At 41.1% G+C, this 25,166-nt stretch overlaps 1 protein-coding gene across 7 annotated transcripts in view; it reads right to left on the bottom strand.

Moving 5' to 3' along the window:
* Positions 1-25,166, bottom strand: part of Fam168a (family with sequence similarity 168 member A) — a 156,478-nt gene that overhangs the window by 39,987 nt on the left and 91,325 nt on the right. For all 7 annotated transcript variants that reach the window (XM_070035044.1, XM_070035048.1, XM_070035043.1 and 4 more), the window contains exon 2: positions 17,018-17,105. In XM_070035044.1, the coding sequence (XP_069891145.1) occupies positions 17,018-17,087 (70 nt within the window). In that variant the 5' untranslated portion in view covers positions 17,088-17,105. The remainder of the gene's footprint in view (positions 1-17,017; positions 17,106-25,166) is intronic.

The raw sequence follows: 25,166 nt of genomic DNA, 5'->3' as shown, positions 1-25,166 counted from the left end.
CCTGCCCGGGCTGGCTTTGAACCGAGATCCTCAGATCTCAGCCTCCTGAGTAGCTAGGATTACAGGCGTGAGCCACCAGCACCCGGCAACATTTTCTTTCTTGAGAAAGTCTTTGTATGATACTCTTACAGGGAAGCAGAGACTTCCCGAGTGCTAAAAGGTATTCACTATCTTTATATAATATATATATATATATATATATATATATATATATATATATATATAATCTTTTCCTAAAAAAAAATAAATCACTTCATTTTGAAAATGAGAAAAGGGCTGGGAAGGTGGCTCAGTGGTAGAACGCATGCCTTTCATGCCTGAGGCCCTGGGTTCGATTCCTCAGCACCACTTAAGCAAAAAGAAAAAGGCCGAAAGTGGCGCTGTGGCTCAAGTGGTAGAGCGCTAGCCTTGAGCTGAAGAGCTGAGGGATAGCGCCCAGGCCCAGAGTTCAGGCCCCACAACTGGACCCAAAAAAAAAAAAAGAAAATGAGAAAAAAAAGATAAACTATAAACTATAAGATGATTATGTCTTTGGACACTTGAATGGGTTCATTTATCTCCTATAGTTACATCTTTAAGGTGTTCCAAGTAACTGCCACTCATCTTTTAAAGGGAGCCAGGAATAGAATGTAAGCACCTAGATTTTCCATATATATATATATATATATATATATATATATATATATATATATACACCTTCAAATCCTACTGGACTCTTCAAATTTAAAGGGTTAATTTTTTTAATTGGCTGTGTAGTTTGAACTCAGGGTCTGTCCCTGAGATTTTTGCTCAAAGCTAGTGCTCTGTCACATTGAATCACAGTGCCACTTCCAGTTTTCTGGTAGTTAATTGGAGATAAGAGTCTCACAGACTTTCCTGCCTGTGCTGGCTTTGAACCAAGATCCTTGGATCTCAGCCTTCTGAGGAGCTAGGATTATAGGCATGAGCCAACAGCGCCAAGCTGTTAATTTTTTTAATTTAATTTTTTATTGTTATTATAAAGGTGATATACAAGGGATTATAGTTACATAAGTCAGATAAAGAGTAAATTTCTTTTCGGACAATTTCTCCCCTTCCCTTGCTTTAAAGGGTTAATTTCTAGAGACTTGGTTCTAAGGAAGTAGGTGGCAAGTATGTGTGGCATGCATGCCAAGACTGGATTTTGAAATAAACTGAAACATGGAACACGGAAGCCTTAAATGCTTGGAAAATATTGTCATTTCAACATTTTTGAAAGGGAGAAGTTTAGAGTTATCACTAGGTTACCTCGTGACCTGGGTAAGAACCAAATAGTCCTTATCAAATCTAAATCTGCTTCCTTGTCTGGGGAAAAAAAAGACTATTAAATGAATAGTTCCATGAAAAAACTGTGATCTTGAGAAGTTAGGTAATTTGTTTGTGGTTATATAAGTGACAGTTAAGGTCGATTGAAATTCTATTTCTCTGACAAAGAGAATAAGGACAGGGAATGTTTGACTCTATTTCTGAGTTATTCGTGTTTTTTCACCTTTTAACCTGGAGGCATCAGAAGAACTTTCTAAGTATAACATGAATGAAAGAGATGGGTTAGGAGACATAAGTGACAATGTTGTCAGACACTTTGTATTCATATACTGTTTTGTAGAATGGGAACTTCTTTGTACAACTACTTAAAGATAATAATAAAAAAAGTGAATGATACTATGAACGCACTCTGCTGAATTGAATTAGAAGGTGCAGTGAATCATGGTAATTCAGGGCCTCATCCTAACAATTGAGCAATTAGCTCCATCTAATCCTCTGAATTTTGTTGCTTGGTTTATCATAATAATCCGTGAAAATTGCAACAGGAAGTCCAAGAGTATTACATAAAAGCAATATGCTGTAGAGAAGACATTTCCTAACTTTTGACAACTCAATGATTCCAGGCAAGTAACTTAACTATTCTGTACCTCAGTTTCCAATCTGTGAGATGAGAATGGTAATAACTTAATCTCCTATATGCCAAGGTACATTAAGCATAGGAAAGCCCAATGCTAGGGAAAAAACAGGATTCCTATGGGCTGGGAAGGTGGATCAGTGGTAGAGCGCTTGCCTTGCATGCATGAGACCCTGGGTTCGATTCCCCACCACCACATAAGCAAAAAGAAAAAAAAGCCAGAAGTGGAGCTGTGGTTCAAGTGGTAGAGCGCTAGCCTTGAGCTGAAGAGCTGAGGGACAGAGCCCAGGCCCAGAGTTCAGGCCCCACAACTGGACCCCCCCCCCAAAAAAAAAGAAAGAAAGAGGATTCCTAAAAGGTTAAGATAAGGTTATCTAAGACACATCTAAACAGAAAGCTCCCAGGCACACTAACTGCCCTCAGGACTTCCTGAGAACTCAGTGAAAACTTATGACCACTGAACCTGTCACCTAAGGCAAAGAAAACCTATTATAAGTTCAGACTCTTCCAGCCTAACTCAGCAAATCCAACTTAAAGTCTTAACTTATTCATTCATATTCCAAAAATGCTGAATATCTACTATACGTCAGACATTGTTCTCTCTAAAAATGTCTCAAACATGCTCTCTCGTCCCCATTCCAAATACTATCCTTAGTTCATCTCCAAACCCCCTGCCCAGTACTGGGGTTTGAACTCAGGACCCTGTACTTTCTAAGGCTGGTGCTCTGTCACTTGGGAGCTGGAAGTTCTTTCTTTCTCTTTCTCTTTCTTTCTTTTCTTCCTTACCCTCCCTCCCTTCCTTCCTCTTTCTTTCTTTCTTTCTTTCTCCTTCCTTCCTTCTTTTCCTTCCTTTTTACTTTCTTCTAGTACTGTGCAAGGCTGGTGCTCTGTCACTTGAGGCTGGGAATTTTCTTTCTTCTTCCTTCTCTTCTTTTCTTTTTTCTTTTTGTGTCGGTCATAGGGCTTGAACTCGGCCTGGGTGCTGAGCTTTTTTTTCTCACTCAAAGCTAATACTCTACCACTTTGAGACACAATGCCACTTCCGGTTTTCTAAGGGTTAATTATGTTAGGTTTTTAAAAAGAGGTAGCCGAGTAAGAACTGCACCATGCACGAGGTATTCAGGTAGGGGGTAGGTTTATTCAGTAGACCTGCTGGGACCAGGCAAGGTTGGCACTCCACGCGGCTGGCAAAAGAAACGGAAGGTCTGGCCCTGGTTTAGGCCTTATATAGGTTAGGGGGTGGGGAAGGGTGTGTCCAGGTAAAGGGAAGTGGGATCAGGTGGGAGAAAGGTGTGGCCACATCAGGTTAAGATGTGACCTCAGCGGATGCGGATGTGACCTCTTCCAGGTGTCCCAGTTGCCTAGGTAACACAGGTACTGGGCGAGTTCTGTTGGCCGTCCAGGAATGGACCTTACAAATTAGATATAAGAGCCTCTCTGAGTCTGGTGCCTATGGCTCACTCCTGTAATTTTAGCTATTCAGAAGGCTGAGATCTGAGGCTCTCTATTAGAAGTTAGCCTAGGCAGAAAAGTCCCTGTGAGACTCTTATCTCCAATTACCACTCAAGAACTGGAAGTGGAGCTGGGGTTCAAAGTGATAGAGCAGCACTAGCCTTGAGCAAAAAAGCCCCACAACTGACAAAAAAAAAAAAAAAAAAAGCCCTCACAGACTTTCCTGCCCAGGCTGGCTTCAATCCTCAGTTCTCAGCCTCCTGAGTAGCTAGGATTTAGAGGGGTGAGCCACCAGCACCTAGCAAGTCCTGGTTTTTTGGATGGTCATTTTTTTGGGGGGGGGTCCGGTCGTGGGGTCTGAACTCTGGGCCTGGGCACTGTCCCTCAGCTCTTCAGCTCAAGGCTAGCACTCTACTACTTGAGTTACAGCGCCACTTCCGGCTTTTTTCTTTTTGCTTATATGGTGCTGAGGAATCAAACCCAGGGCCTCATGCATGTAAGGCAAGCGCTCTACCACTGAGCCAACTTCCCAGCCCTGGATGGTCATTTTTAAATAGAGGCTCAAAAACTTTTCTGTCTGGGCTGGCCTTTAACTTTGATCCTTCTGCTTTCGACGTCCATAATAGTCAGGATTACAAGTGTGACTCACCAGCACCAGTCTATTGACTGAAGTATTGAAGAACTTCCTAACAGGTCTTTTCATCTTCATTTCATATTCCTTTCCTTCTCCTTTTCCTTCCTCCTTCTCTTTTTTCCTTCCTCCTCTTCTTTTCCTTTCTCCTTCTCTTTCCCCTTCCTTCAACCTATCCATCCAGAGGGAGTTTTCGAAATTGATTATCCATCTGAAACACTATGATGGCTTCCCATTGTCAACCATAAAGTTCTAAATTTCTTTGCATGGCATAAGGATGTTCCAAGTCTAGCTCATTTACATCTAAATGTTTCACTTCCTTTGTGAAGCCTATCCTGAAATTACTCCCACAGTCCTCAATGGTCAGACAGTACTCTTTCCTTTGCTTCCTTTTTTTTCCCCCTCCTACAAGTCTTTCTAGACCTTCCTCTTTCCAGAACATAATAGTCTTTTTCAGGCTAATGCCATGATTGATTTTTTATTATAGCCTTATCAAATACAGACAGGCATGATGCTGCACACATTTGTAATCCCAACTACTGAAGAGGCTTGAGGAAGAAAGGTTATGAATTGGAGATTAGCCTGGGTATATGGTGCACAAATGTAATCATAGATGTGGGAGGGGGATAGAGGAAGAAGAGTAATGAGTTTGAGGCCAACTTGAGCAACACCAGGAAGACTACTTATCAAAAAATTACATTTCCACTTTTCTTACGGACACCCCCCAAAATTTGGTGGATCTAGCATCAGGCCAGTAATGACCCCTAACACAATTCTCTTTGACATTATATGTTACAGATGGGCTTTTTTGCTTGAGTTCTTACCACTGATAGTTATTCTTTTCAGACTCCCTTGTTCCTTAATTACTAAGGCGTAGCAATGGATGCCTTGGTTTAAGACAGACCCACCAGCTAGTTCTTATACATGCTAGGGAAGTATTTTACTACTCAGCCATATCCCACGCCTCTTATAAAGTAAATGATTACTTTGTAGAGTTGAGATAGTAATGATAACAATTAAAAAACCAACCAATATTACTTATATCAAGTATTTATGTTATCCCTAATTAATCACTATTTTCTACTGGTCTTTATTTTATAACAGAAGGTACCAAACAGAAGGTACCAAATAGAGGAGCTAATTTATTTGTCTAGACATTGTGGTGGACACCACAAGCTGGCTAATAAAACACTCATGCCTGTCTTTGCCCTTGCCTGTCTCTACTACTAAAACTAAAATATTCATTTTGCAGCCTTCCGCTAGAAGGAGTGGGTGACTTAGTTTGGGTCAGTGACTGTACAAAAATGTCTTCTGAGTGAATCTAGTAAAGTCGTTGCTTTTCCTAAGTAAAAGGATACACATTACTAACTGCCCTGTAAATCCCCCTTTTTCCCCAACTTTAACCTCAGACACCTGTGCTTAAGCCAAAGCAGGTGTTTCAGACCAAAAAAAGACCAAAAATGGGCTGGGAAGGTGGCTCAGTGGTAGAGCGCTTGCCTTGCATGCTTGAGTTCGATTCCTCAGCACCACATAAGCAGAAAAAGAAAAAAAAAAAAAAGCCGCAAGTGATGCTGTGGCTTAAGTGGGAGAGCGCTAGCCTTGAGCTGAAGAGCTGAGGGACAGCGCCCAGGCCCAGAGTTCAGGCCCCACGACCAGACCCTCCCCCACCCCCACCCAAAAACAGAAGACCAAAAGTTGTGAGGATATTGATTTTGAAATTACTGACCTAATATATGATTGTTATTTACCACTGACCTCTAGACTTCTTTTTTTTTTTTAATTTTTTATTGTAAAGATACTATACAGAGGGTTACAGTTACATGAGTGAGATAATGAGTACACTTCCTCTTGAACATTGTTACCCCCTCCATTGTTTTCCCCCTATCATCCCTTCCCTCCCTCCCTTCCCCGAGGTTCTTTTTTTTTTTTTGATTGTGATTAAGTGATTACATAATTTCCGGAAATTCACAGTATTGTGGAATAATGATGCTCATTTAAAGTCACAAGTTCATTCTAACTTTCCTGGAGCAAATTGTCTATCACAGTCTGTAAAATATAACGGTGCTCACATGTTATATACCATATATGTGATCAGCAGCATGGGGATATTTGGTAGTGGTTCAACCAGATGAGTGGGAGTTCTTTGTTTCTTAAGTCCTGTTAGTTTTGTCATATCACCTAACATTTTGGATTTAGCATCCACTTATCAGGGAGACCATGTACTGTTTGTCTCTTCGTTCTTGGCTTACCTCGCTCAACATGATTCCTTCTAGCTCCATCCATTTCCCTGCAAATGCCATTATTTTGTCATTTCTAATGGCTGCATAATATTCCATTGTGTATAGATACCACAATTTTTGGATCCATTCATCTGTGGTGGGGCATCTAGGTTGTTTCCATATCCTAGCTATTGCGAACAGTGCTGCAATAAACATGGAGGTGCACGTGTCCTTGTATATTGGTTCCTGTTGTTCAGGGTAGATGCCTAGAAGTGGTATGACTGGGTCGTAAGGGAGGTCAATCTTTAGCTTTCTGAGGACCCTCCAGACTGCTTTCCAAAGTGGTTGTATAAGTGTACATTCCCACCAGCAGTGTAATAGGGTTCCTCGTTCTCCACATCCCCTCCAGCATTTGTCGTTGGCTGATTTGTGGATGTGGGACATTCTGACTGGGGTAAGGTGGTATCTCAGGGTTGTCTTTATTTGCATTTCCTTCACCACCAGGGATGATGAACATTTCCTCATGTGTTTCTTTGCCATTTTTATTTCTTCATTTGAGAAGTCCCTCTTTAGTTCCCTTGCCCATTTAGTAATTGGTTTGTTAGGTTTGGGAGGGATTAGTTTCTTGAGTTTCTAGACTTCTTTTAAAGTAAAACAAGCATACTTTCTACTTTCTACTTTCCTATTAAGGATATGCTAGTCAAATCTTTCAGGAACACTCTCTGTATTTGTTTTAGTTTGTTTTTTTGTGCTGGTCCTGGGGCTTGAACTCAGGGTCTGGGCACTGTTCTTGAGCTTCTTTTGCTCAAGGCTAGCAAAACTTGAGTCACAGCTCTACTTCTGGCTTATTTTGTGATTAACTAGAGATTAAGAGTGGCACAGATTTTTCTGCCCAGGCTGGCTTTAAACTTTGATCCTCACATCTCAGCTTCCTGAGTAACTTGGATTACAGACGTGAGGTACCGCCCGGCCATTTTCTTTTAATAAGTTTTTTATTGTGAAAATATTGTACAGTGGGGTTACAGTTACACATGAGCAAGGTAATAAGTACATTTCCTATCAAGCATTGTTGCCTCCTCCTTTGTTTTTTCCCTACCATCCCCTTCCTCCCACCTCTGCAACTCCCTGCCCCCCCACTCCGGCCCCCGACCTAAATTGTTTTTCAACATAGTGTCTTGTACATCTCATTGTTACAATGGGTCCATCTGTATCCCTATTTAAACATTTTGTTTTTTCCGCTCCCCTCCCCAAATTATACCAACATCAAATACAGTGAAAACAGGGGTTATACCGTGGGGGAGGAACATACAAAGCAAAAAAAAAAAAAAAACAAAAAAAAAAACAAAAAAAACCCACACATGGTATATTATAAATACGTTAGAAACAATAGCAAGAAAGAAAAAAACACTTGTGTCCCTATCTTGGGGTTCATTTTACTTAACTTCATCTGGTCATATGTTAATAGCTTTTGCCCTTTTCTACTTGTCCCAGACATATACTAGTTACTGCAAATAAGGGAAACTATAGGACCTATGTTTTTTGGGGCCTGGCTTACTTCACTTAATATAATTTTTTCCAAGTCTTTCCATTTCCTAACAAATGGGGCAATGTCATTCTTTCTGATGGAGGCACAGAATTTCAGTGTGTGTGTGTTTGTGTGTGTGTGTGTGTGTATCACATTTTCTTGATCCATTCATCTTCTGAGGGGCATCTGGGTTGGTTCCATATCTTAGTTATGGTAAATAATACTGCAATAAACATAGTTGTGCTGGTAGCTTTAGTATGGTCTTTTTTGTGATCATTTGGGTAAATGCCTAAAAGTAGGATTGCTGGGTCATAGGGGAGCTCTATGTGGTGTCTTTTGAGGAACCTCCATACTACTTTCCAAAGTGGCTGAGCAAGTTTACACTCCCACCAACAATGCAGTAGGGTTCCCTTATGGCCTGGCCATTTTCTGGTATTTATAAATGACACATCAACCAGATAATTAAGATGAGATGTAAACTTAAGCAGTCTTAATGACATAAAAAACATCTAATATTGGACTGAATAGATACTCATATGATGAAAATAATTATATTATCACTCAACCTATCTCCACAAGATGTCAAGCCCTCTGAAAACTCAGTATAGTGTCAGAAACCTAAATCACAACTGAACAGCTCAGGCAATTCATACTCCTGTGCCCAGTTCTCTTATATGAATTTCAATTTAGTTATTCTAGCTCAGGATTCGGAAGGGAATAAAATCTGATCTTGGCTCTTTGCCAACCCCTCCCCGACCTATCTCAAGGTACCGCAAAGATTCTAGGCTTTCTGCCACACAAATGTGTTTGATAAAGATACACAGGTAAGTTGTTTTGTTTTGCTTTTGGTGTTGGTCCTGGGCCTTGAGCTCTACCATCTGAGTCACAATTTCACTTCCAGCTTTTTGGTGATTAACTAGAGATAAGAGTCTCTGATTTTCCTTCCTAGGCTAGCTTCCAACCATAGTCCTCAGATCCCAGCCTCCCTATTAACTAAATTTGCAGACATTGAGCCATTGGGGACTGGCTTACAGATAAGTGTTTCAGTGTAAAAATGTAACAATGTAAGCTAACTTTAAAAAAAGGAGGAGAAGATAAGTTTATCAAAGAGCTTGATAGATTTAACATAACCTTAAAATTTGTGATAGTACTGTGACAGTGGAGGCCAAAGCTTCTTTCTGGCAGATGGTAGCCTTTAGAAGCAACATGAAGTGTGGTTTTGTAGCTTAAACGAGACCAAAGACTATTGATCTTTTTCTGCTTCTTTTCCTGCTGAGAGCAGTAATAGCAAAAATCTGATTTAGACACTTAAATTCAAGTACCTCCCCCACCAGCTGAGCAATTTTCAAGTAATCACACTTTTAACCTTCCCTAACAAGAATTCTTTTAAAGCCAATTTCTGGGGCCAATTATTTAGTTTTTCAAACACGTACAAGGAAAAAGAACTGTTGGCTATCCTGCTGGAGCCTGTAGCATCCATCCCTGCGTGTCCAGGGTTTGGGGCTGCCTGCTCATAGACCTTTCAATTTGTCTGAGATGGGGCTGCCATCTCTTCTTTCATAGCTGAAATGTGACCTGTTTCTAAAGCTGTTCTGAACTTGGAGAAATTATGGTTTTCATGATGGCAAGATTCCTAGGCAAGCTCACAGAACTGATAGAGGGAAAAAAAGAATATTAAAACACTAACTAAATACCAGATTTATGTATTTGAACATCTACAGTGCTTATGAAAAAACACAGATTTTCTGGAAACGACCTTCAAAGTTTTGATTCAGTACTTCTGAGGTGGGACCCAAGAATGTGCACTTCTAACAACTTCCTACACCCAGAGGTTACACTTAGAAAACTAGGCTATAAAGTATAAATGAATTGTCAGTCACAAAGATTTTGTATACTCACAATTAGGCCCCTCCAGATGCTCAAAAATTCACTCCATCTCTAACAAGAAGTTCACTATTTCAGGATCTTTGCCTCATTAAAGCCTTTTTGTTTTGCAAAAACAAAACACACACACACACAAACTGAAAGCCAACAGTGAGTGTTTTTTTCCCTACATATCAGGAACTTGGACAATGTCTATAGGCTTTCATAAGACAAAGCTCTCTCTCTCTCTCTCTCTCTCTCTCTCTCTCTTTCTCTCTCTCTCTCTGTGTCTCTCTCTTTTTGTCAGTCGTGGGGCTTGAACTTTAGAATGCTTTAGAATGTGGTGCTGAGGAATCAAACCCAGGGCCTCATGCATGCCAGGCAAGCACTCTACTGCTGAACCACCTTGCAGCCCCAAAGCTATCTCTTTAAAAAAGATATTGAGCAGCTGGGCTCTAGAGGCTAATGCCTATAATCCTAGCTACTCAGGAGGCTGAGATCTAAAGATCTTGATTTGAAGCCAGTCTGGGCAGGAAAGTTGGTGAAACCCTTATCTCCAATTAACCATCCAAAAACCGGAAGTGGTACTGTGGCTCAAAGTGGTAGAACCTTAAATAAAAGTGTTCAGGGATAACACCAAGGCTCTGAGCTCAAGCCCCATGAACCTCCCCCGACTCCCCCCCCCCCCAAAAAGATACTGAGCTTGGCATGGTGGCTCGCACCTGTAACCCTAGCACTCAGGCAGGAGGACTGTAGGTACTGAAATATGTAAACCAGCCTGGGCTATGAATTCCTATCTCAAAAAAAAAAAATGCATGGAGGCTGGGAATAGAACTCAATAGCACAGCACATAGTATGAACAAGGCCCTACGTCCATCTCAAGGAAAGAAAGGGAGAAGGAGGTATGCTTTGCATTCTGAAGAGAATTCGCCTAGACCAAACAATAAAGGACAGGGCCTATGAAGTCTTCAATTTTCCAAAGTATATACATACACTGTCAACTGCTCTTAAGAAAAAAATCAGCTTTTTCTGTAATATATCTGTGCTTACCACAGCATTGATCAAAAAGAGATGCATTCAAGAATGGAGAAGTATGTGACTAGAATATATAGTGAGGCATGGTCAGGTAGACACATAGACAATTCTGACTCTTTGTAGTTTTTCAAGCTATAAATGGGTTATTGTGATATTGATTCCTTAAACTAATTTTAGAGTCTAGGAGGAGGTGGAACATAGGAGCTCCTGGGAAGCTTTGTCTATTTGTTGAGAGTTCCTATAAATATCATCTTTCCTGGACTTTTCTGGAGCCTCAGCCTTTGCAGGAACCTATCCTTCAAGATTAGAACAGACTGGATTTATATCTTAATGCCAATTACCACTTTAGAGAAGAACTCAGAACAAAGAAGTCTATCCAAACTCAGAGGTCAATTCACCAAACTCTGAAAAGGCTTAATTTTAGTTCAGTCTTTTTTTGCCTGTCCTGGGGCTTGAACTCTGGGCCTGCAAGCTGTCCCTGAGGTTCTTTGTGCTCAAGGCTAGTGCTCTACCTATTGAGCCATGGTGCCACTTACAGCTTTTTCTGAGTAGTTTATTGGAGATGAAAGTCTCACAAACTACCCAAGCTGGCTTCAAACTGCAATCCTCAGATCTCAGCCTCCTGAGCAGCTAGGATTACAGGCATGAGCCACCGGGCACCCAGCTCTCATTCAGTCATTTACTCACTCTACCAATCTCTATTCAGTAAGAGTTTACTTTGTGTTAGGCACTGTGTCAAGCATAAAGCACACACTGATTTCCTGAAAAGAGCAACACATATTACATAAAGATACTTAACTGTAAGGCAGTAAATAATATAGAGATAACACGCAGCTCAGTAGTTATGAGCCTGGAGAATCCCAGTTTTGGGTTGAGTTCGGCTTCACTATTTTCTGGTTCTATTACAGAGTCAAATCTCTTCAACTTTCTTGACTTGTATCTATAACTATTAAAACTTGGATAATAATTAAAATGGTAACACAGGTTCAAACTAGATACAGTAACCTCTATGGATATTCAACCACAGTTGAATATGCTGGAAGGTTCATAAAAGCACTAAATAAATATAGTGCATTTTCCTAGATGTTCAACAATAATGGATGGTAAATACCGCTGGAGTGGAGTCCAGGCCTGTAATTTCAGCATTGAGTGGCTGAAGCAGAAGGATCACAAGTTCAAGGCCATTCTGGGCCACATGGTTACTATAGCAAAACTATCTCAAAAAAGCAAGAAAGCAAGCAAGCAAGCAAGAAAGAAAGACAGACAGAAAAGAGAAAGAGGAAAAGAAAGAAGAGAAATATAACTATATAATGGCACCGTAAGGCAAAATTCTTTCTCTTCTAATGACCCATACTAATAGCAACCATTGCTGTTAATAATGAACAGTTGTCCAGTGCAGCTGATGGGTCCCTCTGTTGTATTTTTTCCTGTTTCCCTCTGATTTTGTGCCCTCTTCCTAGCTTCAGCTGCACTGGACACTGATGAAAATGAACTAAGTAAACTCAAGGGCAGCGATGGAAGGGAGGGAATGAGAGGGAAAGAGAGAACAGCTTACACTAATCAAAAGGAAAGAAATGTGCGTATCAGCTCATAGAATTCACAAACTTTATAGACCATGATAATGACAATTTGCCTTGTGAAGGTTAAAATGTGTTTGTGACTTTAAGTATCACTATCCCTCAATACTGTGAAATTTATGTAATCACTTAATCTCAATAAAAAATAATGGATAGTTGTTAATAGCTTATTCGCTGAAGAATTAAATTTATTCTGCAGGTTTGGGACATAAGAGGAGGTCCTTGCTACCCAGATATCTCTCTCACTCCTTGCCTATCCCAAGTGCTTCACTTCCTATCCAAAAGTCCTTATGGCTTCATGAGAAGAAGCAAGCCAATTCTGCCTCTGAATGCCAGGGAATTCTCTTGAAAATATGGAAAAAGAATAATGCCTCTAGTAAAGCTCCTAATCTCAACCACATCCTGGCCTCACCAGAGGACCTCAGCCTGTGGAAGCACCTATTTCCATGATCAGAACACTTGTGGGCTGACGACTGGACTGATTCCACCATGGCTGGCTTTGTAATTTAAAAAATCTCTTATAAATAGCCCAGCTCCAGTGGCTCATGCTTGTAATTCTAGCTACTCAGGAGACTAAGACCTAAGGACTGAAGTTCAAAGCCAGTTTAGGCAGGGAAGTCTATGAGACTTATCTCCAATTAATGACCAAAAAAAAAAAAAAAAAAAAAAAAGCCAGAAGTAGAGCTGTGGCTCTACTTCTGTGGTAGAGCACTATCCTTCAGCAAAAAAGTTAAAGGGGGGCTGGGAATGTAGCTTAGTGGTAGAGTGCTCGCCTAGCATGCATGAAGCTCTGGATTGGATCCTCAGAACCACATAAACAGAAAAAGCCAGAAGTAGTGCTGTGGCTCAAGTGGTAGAGTGTTAGCCTTGAGCACAGAGTGGCTCAGGAACAGAGCCCAGGCCCCAAGTTCAAGCCCCAGGACCCGCCAAAAAAAAGTTAAGGAGCAGCACCCAGGCCCTGAGTTCAAACCCCTTTTGACTTTAAGTGTAAGCTCACCCCACATTAAAGAATGAAAGTCATTTTAATGAGAATCTATGTAACACAACAATAAGTTCTTCAAGACCCTCGTTAATATCCCACTGATTGGAGCTGTAATCCAGGGCCATAAAATTTGTATTACCATTATCTAACAACCATAAATAACAGAAAATTAAATTAAATTGAATGAGCATAATGAGTGGTACTAGTGGTAGCTATACCTACACCTGACCACCCACAGAAGGGTTTTTGTGAGAAGGCTTTCATGTTTTCCTATCACTTTTGCCCAAGAGCCAAGAACTCTGTGGAAAGAAACCCTGGGATGACAGAAGCTTCAGTCAGTGTAGAAGAGGGCTGAGTAAGGGTGCTGAACTTACTTCAGCACACTTATTTCTGAATCCTTTACTAATAACAAGGATTTCAAGAAGGGGCCCAAAAACTTGCTTTTAGGGGCTGGGAAGGTGGCTCAGTGGTAGAGTGCATGCCTTGCATGCCAGAGGCCCTGGGTTCGATTCCTCAGCACCACATAAGCAAAAAGAAAAAAGCCAGAAGTGGCGCTGTGGCTCAAGTGGTAGAGCACTAGCCTTGAGCTGAAGAGCTGAGGGATAGCGCCCAGGCCCAGAGTTCAGGCCCCATGACCGGACCCCAAAAAAAACCAAACAAACCAAAAACTTGCTTTTAAAAAGAGGTAAAAGAAACAGGTAAATGGGAAGAGTCATAATGAAAGAAACTTAAAAATTTTAAGATCACTGGCCAGAATTTTAGAACTGCTTTTTATAGCCATCAGGGAAAGGAGATAAGATGATGGGCCCTGGAGAGAAAAGTTCTCTGAGTTAGGAGGATGTGGGATAGTGTCCTGAGTGTCCTGGTTACTGGAATTAATCCTATTAAAATATATAAAATAAGTTTCAACTGGGTACTGGTGACTCACACCTGTGCTATTCAGGAGGCTGAGATCTGAGGACTGCAGTTCAAAGCCAGCTCAGGCAGGAAAGTCCATGAGACCCCTTTTCTTCAATAAATCACTCAGAAAAAGCCAGAAGTGTGGCATGCCTCAGGTAGTAGAGCACCAACCTTGAGCAAAAGTTCAGGAACAGCACTCAGACCCTGAGTTCAAGCTCCAGGACCAGCAAAAAAAAAAAAAGAAGTTCCAAATAGAAAATATTTACTCTTGGGGGGGAGGATTAAGGGGAGGGAAAGTGGGAGAAAATGAAGGAAGGGGTAACAAGTTTGAGAGGAAATGTACTTATTATCTTACTTATGTAACTGTAACCCCTCTGTATATCCCCTTGGCAATAAAAAATAAAATAAGAAAACAAATATTTATTCTAAGGTTAATAAAGCTGTTGTGATAAATACAAACATGAAATTCAAAGTTAAGGATAACAGTAACACATCAAACTCAATTCATAATATATTTCAGGATGTTATTTTAGTTGTACAGTGAATCCTGATTTTAAAACGTAAGAAGTTGGGTCTAAAGTGCAGCTTTGTGGTAAAGAGCTTGCCTAGAATACATAAGGTCTTGGGTTCAGTTCCCCATACCACACACACACAAACAAAAAGCCATGAGCAGCTGCAAATAACAGTGTTTTCAAAAATTAACAAGTATTCTTAGAAGCTTAAGTTAGTGATCACCAAACATGCTTGCATGCTTTATACAAATAGTTCATCATATTTTAAATTATATATATATATATATATATATATGTCCCTGAACTTCTTCTGCTCAAGGCTAGCACTCTACCCCTTGAGCCACAGCACCACTCCAAGCCTTTTCTGTTTATGTGGTACTGAGGAATGGAACCCAGGGCTTCATGCATGCTAGGCAAGCACTATTACACTAAGCCACACTCCCAACCAATAAAATCAGATATTTTTTTGAAGACTTTCTGAAACACTCTACTAAGTTTGTAAATGATTCTTCTCTATACCTCCAATGTAGCTAGAATTACAGATATGTACCATCACATCTGGCTTGTTTGTTGACATGGGGGTCTTGCTAACAGTTTCCAAATCACAATCCTCCCAATTTCCACCACTAGTGTAGCTGGGTTTACAGGCATGTTATCACCATGTCCTATCAGACCATACCTTCTTAATTCCATGTATTTGTTTATACTGTTACTGCCATCCTGACATTAATATTCTTGAAAATGTGTTATAATAAGCCAAATGCCATGCTGGACAACCTACATTTTCTCATTCACTTCATCTGTCAGATGTCCTACCTGCCTTTGTTTGTAAATAATAACCATTATTAAACTCCTTATGTTCAGTGCCCTGTACTGGGGCTCAGTACTTGGTGTTTTCACATCTAAAATGGGGGTAGTGATATTACTAAATTTCCTAGGGAAAAAGAAACTTTTGTTATGTGTGTATGCATATGTGTGTGTGATGGGGTACTGGGGCTTGAACTCAGAGCCTTGTGCTCTTGCTTAGCCTTTTTGCTCAAGGCTGGCACTCTACTACTTAAGCAACACCTCCAATTCTGGCTTTTTGGTGGTTAACTGGAGATTAAAGTCTCATGGATTTGTCTCCCCAGGCTGTCTTTGAACCACTATCCTCAGATCTCAGACTTTTCAGTAGCTACAATTACAGGTATATGAGCCATTAGTGATGGTCTGAAAAAGGAACTTTGTTTGATAGGATGGGCAAGTAAAGGGAAAAGCTCTGTGATAGTCACCAGAGACTCTTCATAGAGGAAGTATTTGTTAGTTAGGGGAAAACCCTGGAACACTGCTGGTAATACCACCAATTCTTCTACTGGGCTAACTCAGGCATGCTGAGCTAGCCATCTGAGGAGATGAAAAGGCCTACCAAGTCATATATGTCTGTCCTTTTGATAGTGTGAAAAAGCCAGGTGTCAGTGGCTCATGCCTCCTGATAATCCTAGCTACTCAGAAGACTGAGTAGCAGACAAATCCAAGAGACTCTGGGGGCATTTAACCCACACAAAGCTAGAAGTGGAGGCGTGGCTTAAGTGGTAGAATGCCAGCCTTGAGAGGAAAAGGTAAGGGAGAACACAAGGCCCTGAGTTCACACCACAGTTTCTGTACCAAAAAAAAAAAAAAAAAAAAGTTTAAAAAAATCTGTATTAATTAGAATGTTTTTTTCTCTAAATGGTATTTTCTAACAAAAAGTAACTTGAGCCATAGATGTTTTATACCTCACTTAGCAGACTAGCTCTTGGACTGACTCAGTGGCTCAACTTATCATCCAGTGTCCCTGCTGAGCTAGGTGCTGGTAGCTTACACCTGTAATTCTAGCTACTCAGGAGGCTGAGATTCAAGGATCATGGTTTGAAGCCAGCCTGGGCAGAAAAGTTCCCATGAGACTCTTATCTCCAATTAACACCTTCCCCCCCCCCCCACACACACACATATACAATTCGAAGTGGTGCTGTAGGCTCAAGTTGTAAGTGGTAGAGCACTAGCCTTGAGCACAAAGAGGCCCAGGGACAGCACCCAAGTCCTGAGTTCAAGCCCCACAGCCAACACTCCCCCCCCCCCCAAAAAAAAAAAAACGGTGCTAGGAATGTGTTTTCAGATAAAAGTGAAAAAAGTTATGTAGAAGTACACAGCCCAGTCCAGGCCCATGACAGGAGTATAGTAAGCAACCATCACCTCCCTCTTGTTCTACTTGTTGACAATCAATTATCTTTACATCCAGATGTCACTTCTATCATCCCTGAACTTCAGACATATCCTCTCCACGTTCTCAAGTTCTACTAGTACATCAAAAGTGATTCAGCAAGATATCTGGTAATGTCCTTAACCACCATTTCTTAAAATGAGACCCATTCTCTCATCACTCACCTGTGTAGGCCATGTTCTTAGGGTTGCCATAAGGAGGCCCAGGCTGCACGGGGCTGTAAACAGGGTTCATTCTGGAAGACTGAGGATCCTACAGAGAAGACAAAGAAAACAACATTAATTATTAATTGCTCATACTCCTTGACATCTTTAAATTATTCAGTTTATCTACTCGAGAGACAAGAGACAGGAATACTGTGGCAAAAGTTAGTGAGTCTCTATTTTAACAAACAAGACAGGAATGGTGGTACACACCTGTAATTCCAGCTCTATTAGAGGCAGAAGTAGAAAGACAGAGGTCTGAGCCCAGCCTAGAAAAAACTTGAGACCCCCCCCACCTAAAAAGTAACTGAAGCTCAGGGGTACAACACTTGCCTGGCCTGCATAAGGGCAAGTTTAAATCCCAGCACCTTTCGAAAAAACCAACCTACCAACCAACCTCCAGTTTCTGCTTAAAGGAAGGCAACAGATAGGAAAAGGACTATACACAAAGTACCTATGCCATTTGTCTCATCTTACAGATGAAGGTGCTGAGGAGCACAGAGGAAGATAGAAGTGATATAATTTGTACAACGTTGACCCACTATCCCACAGATAGCTCTGCCTTCAGTGTGGCATTGGCCAAGTCACTTTCCCTCTCTGGGCTTCAGTGACTTGATATAAAATGAGTCAGTGGTTCACTTAGGAAACCCAGTGCCTAAATGAACACACAGCCTGCTGGAGGAAGGGAACAAGTGCCCTACACACCCCCTTGCACCTGCAGAGGACAAGGTCTTGGTCATTATTGCCATTATATATCTTAATGCAAGCAAGGAAATACAGGCAAGATTTCTTTCCAAATTCATTCAAGGGAAAGAAATAACTTGAAAATCTGTGCATAATAAGTATCATCTGCCTAAATGTGCTGCTAATTATCTTACTGAAGCACATTCTCCATTTGGATTAGTGGGAAAATCTGTCATTAAGGTCTATTAGCTGGCCAATTTGTCCCACCTTGTTTATCTAGCCATTTCTTGCACATAGGCTGACACATGTTTGAAAATGAGTCTCCAAATGGATTATTTACACTTCACAAAAATCAAACAATCCCCCCCTCCTAACTAGGTTCTCATGATGAGTGGGTATTTTTTTTTAGGTCATTATCTTCCCTGCAGCACCTCAGGATAGAAAACAAATCAAATGTTGAAGGCAGGCAGTGAACAGCTGGCTTGAGGACAAGCACTCTGCAATTAATTAGTTGGTCTAGAGTTCTGGAATGAAAGGTGGAGAAAGGATGGGTTCCAAGGACAGGATACTCAGGCCATCAATCCAGCAGAAGGGAAAATGCCACTGGTTAATTTCAGAAGCTAGAACTTCCCTCAACCTATCCAACATGCAACCTTGACAAACCACCTGAGGGCAACAGGCTACAAACTGAAATGACAACTTGAGGATGGGAGTTAAAGAAGACACATCTATTTCAGTTGAGCCTTAGGAAAAAGTATTTTCACAATCAGAGTTAAGAAGTGAGAGAAAACACCAAGATGAAAATAAGTTGCAAACTGTACACATACATAAACAATGATGGTGGAACAATGGTGCTGAGGGGAGGACCACACACAGACTACCATACACTCTCTTTGCTATGGGACTCTCCTCTCCTCAACCAGCTGTCTGCCTAATAAGCCAGTGAGAGCAGTGCTGCCCAACTGCTTCTACACAGAAACCACGTGTAGGAAAATGAATGGCCACTGTAGCAGCACCGAAGTGTGATGCTAAGTTGAGAGGTGACTTAGCCTTCCTGACGCTGTTATCCTAGAAGTGGGTTCCTTCTAAAATGCCCAGACTGGCTCTTCCTTGCTCTCTCTTGTCTTTGTTTCCCCCTTCTGCTCTTCTACCACAAGATGACACAGCAAGAAGCCCTTGCCAGATGCCAACACCTCGATGCTGAACTTCTCTGCCTCTGGAGCAGTAAGAAATCAACTTCTCTTCATTATAAATTACCCAGTCTGTGATATTCGGTAAGTGCAGCACAAAGCAGGCTAAGACAAGTGTTAGCAGCATGACTGGCCCTGTAAACACATGAGCACTCTCCCACTGAGAAGCCACTCTGTGTTGCTGATTGGACAAAATGTAAAATTGCTTTTCATAATCAAAAAACTCATCAACACTGAAACAGGTCTCCTGCTGCTTCAAAATGAGGGCCACAGACACACAAGGAGACCGTGCCTGGGGCAGCTAATAACTGAGAGAAATGACATCTGTCAAGGGCTCAAATTTTGGAATGAGAATATGACAGCTACTCTGACAAGCTACTGAGGGCAGACAGGGCTCTCAGCTTCCAGAGGTCAGCCTTTTACAAAAGCCATGTACTGTTCATCATTTCAGGGAAAAGGTACCAATCGGTAGGAAGAGCAGGAGCTCTAGACTCAGGCAGATTTAGCTTAAGTGGTAGAACCACTTCATATCAACTGAAGAACCACAGGCAAGTCCTGAGTCACCGGCAAGTTTCTGAGCCACAGTTTCCTCTAACCTCTAAGTGAAAAACAATAATACATTTTGTATAAAGGTGTGGTATGTTTTAATGATGGGTTTTTGAGGCATAACTTACATTTAGTAAAATTCATCCCTTTAATATATACAGGTGTGAGCCCTGAAAGTTTCTTCAACCCAATTCCATAACCAACTTCTTTTATACCTTTATATGCAATGCCCTCCACTCTAATCCCAATTTCTTTTCTTTTCTTTTCTTTTTTTTTTTTGTCAGTCATGGAGCCTGAACTCTGGATCTGGGCGCTGTCCCTCAGCTCTTCAGCTCAAGGCAAGTACCCTACCACTTGAGCCACAGTGCCACTTCTGGCTTTTTCTGCTTTTGTGGTGCTGAGGAATCAAACCAGTGCCTCATGCATGCAAGGCAAGCACTATACCACTGAGCCAACTTTGCAGCCCTCTAATCCCAATTTCTGGCAATCACCTCTGTTTTTACAGAATTTTCTTTATAGATTAGATAAGATATAAAATGGAACTTCATAGAGTAGCTGAATATCTGACACTATTACTTTATATAAAACTAAATGAATTCTTGAGAAAAGCCATGCTAATCATAAAATTAATCAAGCTAGCTGGATGCTGTGGCTCATACTTACTGCTCAGCTACTTAGGAGGCTGAGATCTGAGGATCACAGTTCAAAGCCAGCCAGGGCAGAAAAGACCATGAGACTCTGATCTCCAATAAATTACTCAGAAAAAGCCAGATGTCTGGGGCTGGAAAAGTGACTCAGTGGTGAGTGCTTGCCTTGCATGCATGAGGCCCTGGGTTTGATTCCTCAGCACCACAAAAACAGAAAAAGCCAGAAGTGGCACTGTGGCTCAAGTGGTAGGGCACTTGCCTTGAGCTGAAGAGCTGAGGGACAGCACCCAGACCCAGAGTTCAGGTGAAGGAAGGAAGGAAGGAAGGAAGGAAGGAAGGAAGGAAGGAAGGAAGGAAGGAAGGAAGGAAGGAAGGAAGGAAGGAAGGAAGGAAGCAAGGAAGCAAGGAAGGAAGCAAGGAAGGAAGCAAGGAAGGAGGGAAGGAGGGAAGGAGGGAAGGAGGGAGGGAAGGAGGGAGGGAAGAAGGAAGGAAGGAAGGAAGGAAGGAAGGAAGGAAGGAAGGAAGGAAGGAAGGAAGGAAGGAAGGAAAGGAAAGGAAAGAGAAAAAGAAAAAGAAAAAGCCAGAAGTGGAGCTGTGGCTCAATTGGTAGAGCACTAGCCTTGAGCCCATAGAGGCTCAGGAATAGCACCCAGGTTCTGAGTTCAAGCCCCAGGACTGGCAAAAAAAAAAAAAAATCAACCAAGGTACACATTTTCTGTATCCTCATCTCTTTCCAAGTCTAGAGCCAGTCCTGTCCACCAGAACTTTCTGTCATGAAAGAAATAGTAAATATCACCTGGGATGGGGCTCACTAGAACAGTATTTACCTCACATTTATAAAGGGAGGGGAAAGGAGGGAAGGGTGTGTGTGGGGGGGGGGAATTATACCTGTGTAATAGTAGCCATTTGCTGCATGTAACTATTAAACATAAAATGTAGTTTGTAGTAGCTCATGCCTGTAATTCTAACTACTCAGGAGTCTGAGAAGCCAGCCCAGGAAGAGACTTTTATGTCCAATTAAGTACTAACAAGCTGGAAATGAACTTGTGGCTCAAGTATAGAGACTAGCCTTGGACAAAAAGAGCTCAGGAACAGCACCCATGTCTCAAGTTCAAGCCCCAAGACTGGCACCAAAAAAAAAAAAAAAAAGTAGTTTGTTTTGCTAAGAAACTGAACTTTCAATTTTACTCATTTTAATGCAGTTGGGAGTAGAAATACACACGAATAATCTAGATCCTTGGAAGGAACTACAATTTAAAAAAGGAAGAGGGAGGGGGGCGGCAGAATACCCTGAATGCCAATAAGTGGCAATATGATCAGTTAAAGGATTTCCTTCCTCCCTCCCTCCCTCCTTTAACAGTCTCTCTCTCTCTCTCTCTCTCTCTCTCTCTCTCTCTCTCTCTCTCTCTCTCTCTCTCTCTCTCTGTTTTTAATAGGGTCTTAAACAGGGTTTCAAAACAGGATCTGAGCTTGAGGCTGGCCTCAAACTCACAATCCTCTTGCCTAGCCTTCAGAGTGCTAAAATTTCAGGCATGAGCCACCATGCCTTTTTTTATTCTTTTTCAGATAGGGGTCTCACTATGTTATCCATGCTAGGTAAAATTTGGCAGGTAACTGAAACTGGCCTTGACCTCAAGATTCACCTGCCTTAGCCTCCTAAGAGAATTACAGGTATGTGCCACAACTCCAGGCTCAGTTAAAGTATCCTATTTCCCAAGCTCTCTAGTAGTCAGGTGTAGCTACCTGATTAGCTCTGTTGAATTCGATGCAACAAACACTATGTAAAAATTCTGGGAAGGATGCTTAAGGGGAATTTTGAGAGTCTGAGAATGTGTCCTTCCTTTCTGCTTTGCCTCTCTCCTGAGTCAGCCCTGTCATCTAGAATTAGGACATGATACATTCTTTTCCATGAAGTGACCTTGAGAACAGAAGCTTTGAAATGAGGATGGAAGAAGGGGCTGAGATTCCATGCAATAACCAGGTCAGTGCTGAAAAACAAAAACCTTGTACTCTTAGACATTATTTTAGATGTATCTTGTGTAGCTGAACCTAATCCTAGTTAGTTTGGGGGTGGGGGTGCTTTTAGAAGGGTCTATCATTTGTTTGAAGGCTGACAAATTCTGCAGAGCAGAAGAAAAGACAATTCATAAAATTATACCACAAGAGAGATGTGTCCACTCAACTCTTACAAAGTATCTAAAAAAGTCAAACAGGAACAGATCATTTTGTGATTCCCATAGTTCTCTGGACTTGTCTGTTACAAAAACTGCAGGTGTGCCAGCACTATCTACTCAGTAGGCTGAGATCAGAGGATCAATTGTTTGAAGGCAGTCAGGGCATGAAAGGCTGTGAGACTCTCACCTCCAATTAAGCACTAGAAAAGCCAGAAGCAGAGGTCCGGCTCAAGTGGTAAAAAATACACACACACACACACACACACACACACACACACACACACACACACACACACACACACCTCTCAAGTGGTAAAAAATACACACACACACACACACACACACCTTTCACAGTATCAAAAACCAAACCAAAACAGAAAAAAAAAAAACCCTGTAATTTGTTTGCCTATTTTCTTCCTACTACATTTTAAACATAAAGTCAAAGGACTATGTTTTACTTGCTACCAAATTCTAAGAAAAGTCCCCTGGTACAAAGGCCGAGAACTGAACAAGCTATTGGGTGAATAAATGAACAAGAGAGTAAAAGAAACATTAAATTGGAATTGAACAGGTTAATTTCATTTTAGAAATTCATTTTCTGACCAAATTTAAGAAAACTCCATTTCAGTGGATTTTCTCTAAATTCCATCAGTATAAGAGGCCCAGTTGTTTTTATTAGGACATAATAATAATAAAAGTAATGGCTTTCATTCTAACATTTTCATCCATACATATAAGGTACTTTGTCTTTTCATCAAATGTAGTCTCTGCATATTAAATAAAACGTAAGAGGCTGGGAGTGTGGCTTAGTAGTAGAGTGCTTACCTAGCAAGCATGAATCACTGGGTTCCATTCCTTAGTCCCACATAAACAGAAAAAGTCCCAAGTGGCACTGTGGCTCAAGTGGTAGCGTGCTAGCCTTGAGCTAGCACTCAAGAAGCTCAGGGACAGTGGCAAGGCCCTGAGTTCAAGCCCCAGGACTGGCAAAAGGGGGGGGGGTAGAGGGAGAGAGAAAACGTGCTATACTTTCTGTATATATTACATATGTTTTCTGTGTATATCATATCTGTTTTATCAATGCATCTGATGGGCATTGTAGGCAGATTACAATGGAACTTGTTATTTTGAGTTGTGCCATAATAATAAACAGTGTGTGGTTGTCACTATTTTACACTGAGTTAAAACTGCATAGAGCTTAAACCCACAAATGGATTAGGAGGATTATATGGTGATTTTTTTTTGAGGACCTCTGTACTGGTTTCCCAAGTGGACAGACAAATTTATAATCTCAGTAACAGTGAATAAGAGTTGGCTTCCTCCCTTCCCACTCCCCTGCTGTTTTCTTGATGACAGGCATTTTTACAGAGATGAAATAGAATCTTAGTGCTGTTTAGATTTGCATTTCCCTTATGGCTAAGAATGTTGAACATTTTTCAGGCATTTATTGACCATTTCAACTTCTTTTGAAAACTGTTCAATTCATGTGTCTGTTTATTGACTCAATTATTTGGCATCTAAACTTCTTGAGATCTTTATATATTCTGGGTATTAGGTCACTGTTTCTGTCAGAACTGGATGGCAGTAGCTACATGGGTTTACTACTAGGTCCTCTATTTTTATCAACTGGTCTGTGTCTAGTTTCCATGCTAGAACCATGTCAGTTTTGTTACTATGACTTTGTAGTATAATTTGAGGTCAGGCATCTCTAGTTTGGCTTTTTGCTCAGGATTGCTATGGCCATGGATTGTTTTTGCTTTCATATGAATTTTAGGACTATATTTTCACATTCTTTGAAGAATGTCATTGGATTTCTCATAGGGATTTCATTGACTAGATTTCTTTTGGCAATATAACCCTTTTAATAATATTAATCCTGCAAAGCCAGGAATATGAGAGGTCTTTCCATCTTCTAAAGGCTTCAATTTGTTTTTCATAGTTTCATAATTTTCGATGTAAAAGTCTTTTTCCTCGTTGGTTAGGTTTATTCCTAGGGTTTCTGGCTTTTGTCTTTTGGGGGGGGGTAAGAAGGAACTATATTGTGAATAGGCCTGATTTCCTGACTCTCTCAGAATACTCATTATTATTGGTATATAGAAAAGTTAGTGATGAGAAGTACAAGTTGTCATGTCGAAAACGAGCTTTACAATGTTGGTGTGGCGGGGGGGGGGGGGAGGAGGTGGGGAGGATTGGGTAGGGGGGTGGGGGGGAAGCTGGGAAGGGATGTGAAGGGTAAACAAAGGAGGAGGCTGCAATGCTTGATAAGAAATGTACACATTATCCTGCCCATGTAATTGTAACCCCTCTGTACAGTGTGTTCACAAAAAAAAATAATAAAATAAAAATTTTTTAAAAAGAGAAAAGTTAGTGATTTTCATACGTTGATGTTGTACCTTCCTACTCTGTTGATGATGTTTATAAGGTCTAACAATTTTCTATGTGGTCTTTTATCAAAGGCTTTTTCTGTACAATTGAGACGAACCTGTAATTTTTGCCCTCGATTCTATTTATATGCTGTGTTAGCTTTGCTGATTCGTGAATGATGAACCACTTTTCCATCCCTGGAATGAAACTAAGTTGATCATGATTATGATATTTTTAATATCTTGCTGAAATTCAATTTGTAAGAATCTTAATGAGAAGTTATATGATCACGTTCATTAGGGAAGCCAGTTACTTTTTTTTAATTTTTTTTTTTTTTTGGTCCGGTCATGGGGCCTGAACTCTGGGCCTGGGCGCTGTCCCTCAGCTCTTCAGCTCAAGGCTAGCGCTCTACCACTTGAGCCACAGCGCCACTTCCGGCTTTTTTCTTTTTGCTTATGTGGTGCTGAGGAATCAAACCCAGGGCCTCAGGCATGCAAGGCAAGCGCTC

The sequence above is a fragment of the Dipodomys merriami genome, unplaced genomic scaffold, assembly GCF_024711535.1.
Source record: "Dipodomys merriami isolate MVZ:Mamm:240054 unplaced genomic scaffold, mDipMer1.0.p SCAF_25, whole genome shotgun sequence".
NCBI lineage: Eukaryota > Metazoa > Chordata > Mammalia > Rodentia > Heteromyidae > Dipodomys > Dipodomys merriami.
The sequence above is the reverse complement of the archived record's forward strand: the minus strand, read 5'-3'. Positions and strand labels throughout refer to the sequence as shown.